General features: G+C 39.8%; 1 protein-coding gene across 1 annotated transcript in view; it reads left to right on the top strand.

Moving 5' to 3' along the window:
- The first annotated feature begins 321 nt into the window (after nt 1–321).
- frg1 (FSHD region gene 1) overlaps nt 322–5,539 on the top strand; it is a 6,469-nt gene continuing 1,251 nt past the window's right edge. The window contains exons 1-4 of the mRNA XM_005727019.2: nt 322–413; nt 753–867; nt 2,884–2,988; nt 3,230–3,321. Of these exons, the coding sequence (XP_005727076.1) occupies nt 337–413; nt 753–867; nt 2,884–2,988; nt 3,230–3,321 (389 nt within the window). The 5' untranslated portion in view covers nt 322–336. The remainder of the gene's footprint in view (nt 414–752; nt 868–2,883; nt 2,989–3,229; nt 3,322–5,539) is intronic.

Genomic DNA, 5,539 nt, shown 5'->3' with positions numbered 1-5,539 from the left:
TCTCAGAGTCTGCTCGGCGTTGACCTGAATGATGGACTGTGAATTCCTCAAAGCTCTGACTGATTGTAAATGTCAGAAAGTAGCCTCATCTCAGGCACCCAGATCAGCACAGCACTACATAACCAGAGGGTCTGCATCATTTATGAAAAACATACATAAGTAAAATACGAAGCGGGTTCAAAGATTCAAAGGTTCAAACTCTAAATATTGAATTAGGACAAACTATGTATAGGGTTCAAAAAATGGAATAAAGCCAAGATTATAATGAGAGCAATAATATAACACTTAAACAATCTGAAGAGGGCCACTGACACCTGTAAAATCTTTAAAAGGCAAATGTTGCTTTGTGTTTCAGATGATGAAGGACCAGATCCTCCCGAACAGTTTACTGCCATCAAGCTCTCAGACACACGGTGAGTATACAAAGATAAACTGCACATTGTTTTTTCATCTTCTCACCAGCAGATTTATTACCCCATTTCTGCATTTTATATTAAGGATCTGTTTCTATTGTCAAGATGTACACAAGTAATTTACCAGCCCATGGGCGATCAATCCTTGAAGATGCGCTGCCTGTTACAGAGCTATTTCTTATGCATTAGTTTCAGTGATAGATCTCAGATTCATACACTAATGTTATTGAACTATTCTTTTCACAGAGAAACACATATTCTGTGGCGAACGTGTTTTGAATATTAGATTAGCCTTTTTTACAAATCTGTTTAGGGTTTTTTTCTTTTTTGCTGTCGCAGGATAGCCTTGAAGTCTGGATATGGAAAGTACCTCGGCATCAGCTCTGAGGGTGTGGTGATGGGGCGCTCTGATGCCATTGGCTCCATGGAACAATGGGAACCAGTCTTCCAGGATGTGAGTAAATCTTCTAATCGATGTATGCCACCAGTTCAATAATGACATGCAGAGCTGCTGTTTGAGTTTCTTTCTAGTCCAGTGAGTTTTTTTGCAGAAAACAAACGCATCTTTTCAAGATTCCAGATTGGTAGCTTGAGTAGTTTCTGGTGGTGACAGAAAATGTGGCTTAATCCCACAGGTCACAAAACTATTGATTTTATTATTAATGTCAATTTCAGTTATTCTGGCAGACTCATGCTGCGCATATTTGAGTCTGCCAGCAGCAGGGCTGTGAAAGAAGTTTGTTACCTCAGCTCGCTGTGGCTTCTGCTCATTGTTTTTTTATCTTGTACTTATATAAAACATGCTGAATACTACAGCCATACAGTGATAAACCCTGAAACCTACTGAATTTTCTGTGATTATGTCAAAATATAACTCAACCCACCAATTAAATGCTGCAGCTGCCAGGAACGTTCACATTGCATTAGCAGTAAGTTGATACGGCCTTTGTTTGTTTTTGTTTAGTTTTCTTTTTGTTTTTGCTGTTGGTACAGTTACCCAGTTTGTATTATTGCAAGTCGCGACTGAACATCTGACATTTATTTTGAAAATTAGAGTTGCTTGATCTCACACTACAGCATCAGCATAATAGGCCAAAACAAGCAGGTGCAGCACCCACACTACCCCTCCTCTTCCTTTGTGTATCATTTACATCCACCTGGAAGCTTGTGATGATCCAACCGAAAACCAACCCGTCGCTATATAATACAATAAATGTCTCTAGCAAGTTGTCGTCAAGTAATTTCACTTGTACAATTGTTTGCCTTTTGTGGCTGAATGCTCTCTGACTTCCTATTTTTTCATTGCCGTGTTAGAAGAGACTGTTTTTAATAAAAGGGACAGTGTTTTCAAAGGAACGAGGTTCACATAGATATGGATGGCCAGGCTGCCGAAACATAGAATAGAAAACCTTAGATACTTTATTCTCTGCTAATGAAGCTATCACTCCACTAAATCTAGTAAATGGTTGCACTGGGTTTATCGAACCCGTCTCGATAGAGTACACCAGCCAGATTTAACTGCTAAAGGCACTGGATTAAAATAAGAAAAATAATGATTATGTCATAGTTTCTAATTGCCTTCATTATCAAAGTGGCTGCCAACAAACACTGGAGGGACCCTGGCGTCTTACTTTTAATTGGTGTGCAGCCTTTTAGTCCCTTTACTGTCTGACTTTATACTCTGAAGAGATGATTTGGTTAAAAAGGCAGTCGCACAAATTTAATCAGTGCATTTACTAGCCCGCTAGCAGCAGCACCACTGTGCAGTGAAGTGCAGAGAACATGTGCATGTGAAGATAGAAATCTAAACAAAGATAACAGGCTAAATAAAGATAAAAAATTAAAGCATCAGATAATGCTGTGAACACTAAGTTGCTCTACTGATCGCACCGACACAAGTAAGATAATTGACTAAACAATTAGTGGTCTGATAAGATATTTGAATATATTTACTTGGGTTTTCTCTTTTTTTCATATGTTTTGGATACCTTCAAACTTGCAGAAGAATGATAAATGTTTTAATAAGAACTTTATATTCTTGAAATTTGTAAATATTTGTATTTGAAACACAACATGCATATTTTGTGGTTGTGTCACATCGTGTAAAAGGATCGCTTATGTTTTAGTTTCTTTGTTTTGTTTTGGTTTAACCAGCCCCAAAGAGCCCTGATTCATACAACACGCCTCTGGACTGACATTAAGCCCATGGGAGATGGCATTTACCTGAAGTTATGAGCAACTAGCTCATTATGCAGAAAGCATCTACCTTATCACTGCAGCGTGCTGCTTGCCTTCATGCTTTGTTGAAACTATAAACAAGCTGCCCAGCACAACCTTGAAACTCTTTTACATCAAATATTGGGCAACCTTTCATGCCTGTCACAACAACCAATCCCACTGCAATTCTATCTAATCTACCCGACCCCACCCCTCTCCCCATCTCCTGTGTTTTCTTTTTGTTCTGCTTCAGGGTAAAATCGCTTTCCTGGCAGCAAATAGCTGTTTCATTTCCTACAGTGACAACGGGGACATTGTGGCCAAGAGCAAGACAGCAGGGGATGGCGAGATGGTGAAGGTGATGTGTAAATAGTGTTCTTCCACAAGGTTGCATGTTAATCCTTTGATTTTAAGCATGCAATCTCTGTAGGGGTCTGACTGTTAAGTGGGAAGGGGGAAATGTTGTGACCTCACTTCATGGAGTTCAAGGTATTGATATGTAACGCACCACTTCCCTCCTGCTCCTCTCTTTCTCTCTCTCCCTCTTTCTTTCTTCTTTCTCTTTGTTTTTTGTTTTTTTCCCACTGGACAAAGAACAGATCCGAACTTGTGCAGAACGAGAGGTCAAGCGTAAAGATGACATTGCAGATGAGGACAGGGGCAACGTGAAGTCCTGCGAGATCAATTATGTGTACGTAACCTCTGCTGTTTATAAGCGGTGCTTATGAAATGTGTAAGCAGCCCAAACAAAGACTAATGAAGGAAAAATGTTAAGTTCTCTTATATTTTCTTTGGAATCTTCTCCGTTAGAAAGGTTATCGTAAGTTAGAATAAGTAAATGTTATAATTACCTGTTATTCTTTGCTAAGTTCAGTAGATGCTTTTGTTCTCCTTTAATGTGAAGTTTAACTAGACGTTTCTGTTCTCTTTCAAAATAGGCCTGTGAAAAAGAGGACGTTGTAATTTATTGACGTCCATAACCAGAAAAAGCGGCTGCATGTACCACGGCCCACTACTTTAAAAAAAAAAAGGCTTGTAGCAAGCAGTGAAACACAGATAAGCTGATGTGCTTATGTGAGGCGTTGCAAGATGGTTAAAATGATAGGAAAAGAGGGATATCTGACAGGGAAATACTGTGTCTATAGCAAAGCTATAGGTATCAGTCAGTATGAGGTCTCATCGATAAGCTGCTCAAAAAACAACGTTTAACCTCCAGTGTTTACAACGTCATAAAAACATCACATTTAAAGGCATTCATTAAGAGGTACCAGGTACTTTTTTAGTACCTACTTTACTGGGTTTCCAAGTGAGTGGAGTCGCATGCCACTGATTGGCCAGCCAGTGGCATCACTGTTGTGAAAGCAACTTTTTGAAACCCAACAACAAGGGAAACAGCAGCACGAAAACCAACACCGTGTCTTTGAGTCTGACTAAAAGCTGTAGACGGAGCAGCAGATGTACCATCGCCTCAACGTTCTTCATTGTTTTGTTGTGTTTGTGTCGCATACAAATGACATCAAAAGACTTTTGGCCATGTTGCTACGGCGACCTGACACACATTGAGGTGGCTCTCAGTTGTAATGGAAAACAACCAAAACCAGATTGAGCCGAGTAGGTACTAGTGGAAAAGAGGGATAACACTTCTTTTATATGACATATCATTTGTAATATTTCAGCGTAAGTAAATCATCTGAACCCTGACCACACTGCTGGTCACAACTTCTCGATGTTCCAAACAGTGAGCTGCATCTACACATGATGCTTCGGTTTCAGAGGTTAGAAGACTGAAAAATGCCCAATTTAAAATCGTTATGTTAGAAAAGGCCAAAGCTTAATGCCTGTTGGGTTAATCTCTGCATCCACACAGGAAACGATTCGTGTCGAGGTCACGATCAGAGATCATAGAAAACCACTGCCTTCGGCTTGGTGATGATGTCACTACTGTGGAAACACACTAGCAACCAGACGTTAGGAGCTCTCAAGATAAACTTTAGCACAGGATACTGGTGATTGCCATATGGCAGAGTAGTAAATACATTCAGAGGGTTGCCTAGACAACCCGATCCTGGACCAACCATCAGCTTCAAAATGATCATCACCTTTTTCCGTCCCATTTTCTGTAAATCATAAACTCTGCTTTGATACACTTTCTTTGTAAAAAATTCATACTGCTAATAGAATTTGTCTTACAAGCACTTGATGCTTCCTATCAGTAATTAAATTTGCAATAATTTGACATTTTACAGTTTCAACCGAGCACCATCTGCCTCCCCAAAACCAGGGAGGAAAATAAAAGAAAACAAACAGTAATTTCTTTATCCTCACAATTATCTTCAAGTGTCAGTCTCTACTGACAAGATTTGAACAGCAAAAACACTTGCCTGGGTGTGAAGAAGATCACGCCTAAAGGATCTGCCTCATCAATCCAATGCCTTTAAAGGCACAATTGATGGTCTGCTGTAAAAGCGTGATGAGAAGGCAGGGAGCGGCGCATTTTCGCTTCCAATGCTTCAAGTGTTTTATATACAGCCTGTCTGTGGCCTATTAAGTTCCGGGCAATATGTCTGAAGCTGTGTTTTTGTTAGTTTTTTTACTTGGCATGCTTTGGCTTTCGTTGGCCACTATTATTTGTTTTAGATGAATGCGGGGGAAATGGACTCATCTTGCTGACATGTTGATAATGGCTGCCCTTGAGCCTGTGTCTTGATGTAGTGTTTAGCGTCTGAAATGCTTTTCAGGATGGAGTGTGCCTTGGGAACGGCAAAATGCAGGCAGAATGGGAGAGAAAGTAAATATCGGAGAGTTTTCCGACACACTGCCGCGCTTGTTTATGAAGGTTTTGTCTGAGATATTTAAGTATGTTGTTAAGGTGGCTTATATTAAAATGAGGGATTATTTTAAGCTTTTTT

The sequence above is a fragment of the Pundamilia nyererei genome, unplaced genomic scaffold (genome assembly GCF_000239375.1).
Source record: "Pundamilia nyererei isolate P.nyererei 1_Seehausen unplaced genomic scaffold, PunNye1.0 scaffold00022, whole genome shotgun sequence".
In the NCBI taxonomy this organism is placed as follows: Eukaryota; Metazoa; Chordata; class Actinopteri; order Cichliformes; family Cichlidae; genus Pundamilia; species Pundamilia nyererei.
This window is presented reverse-complemented; position numbering and strand designations above follow the sequence as displayed.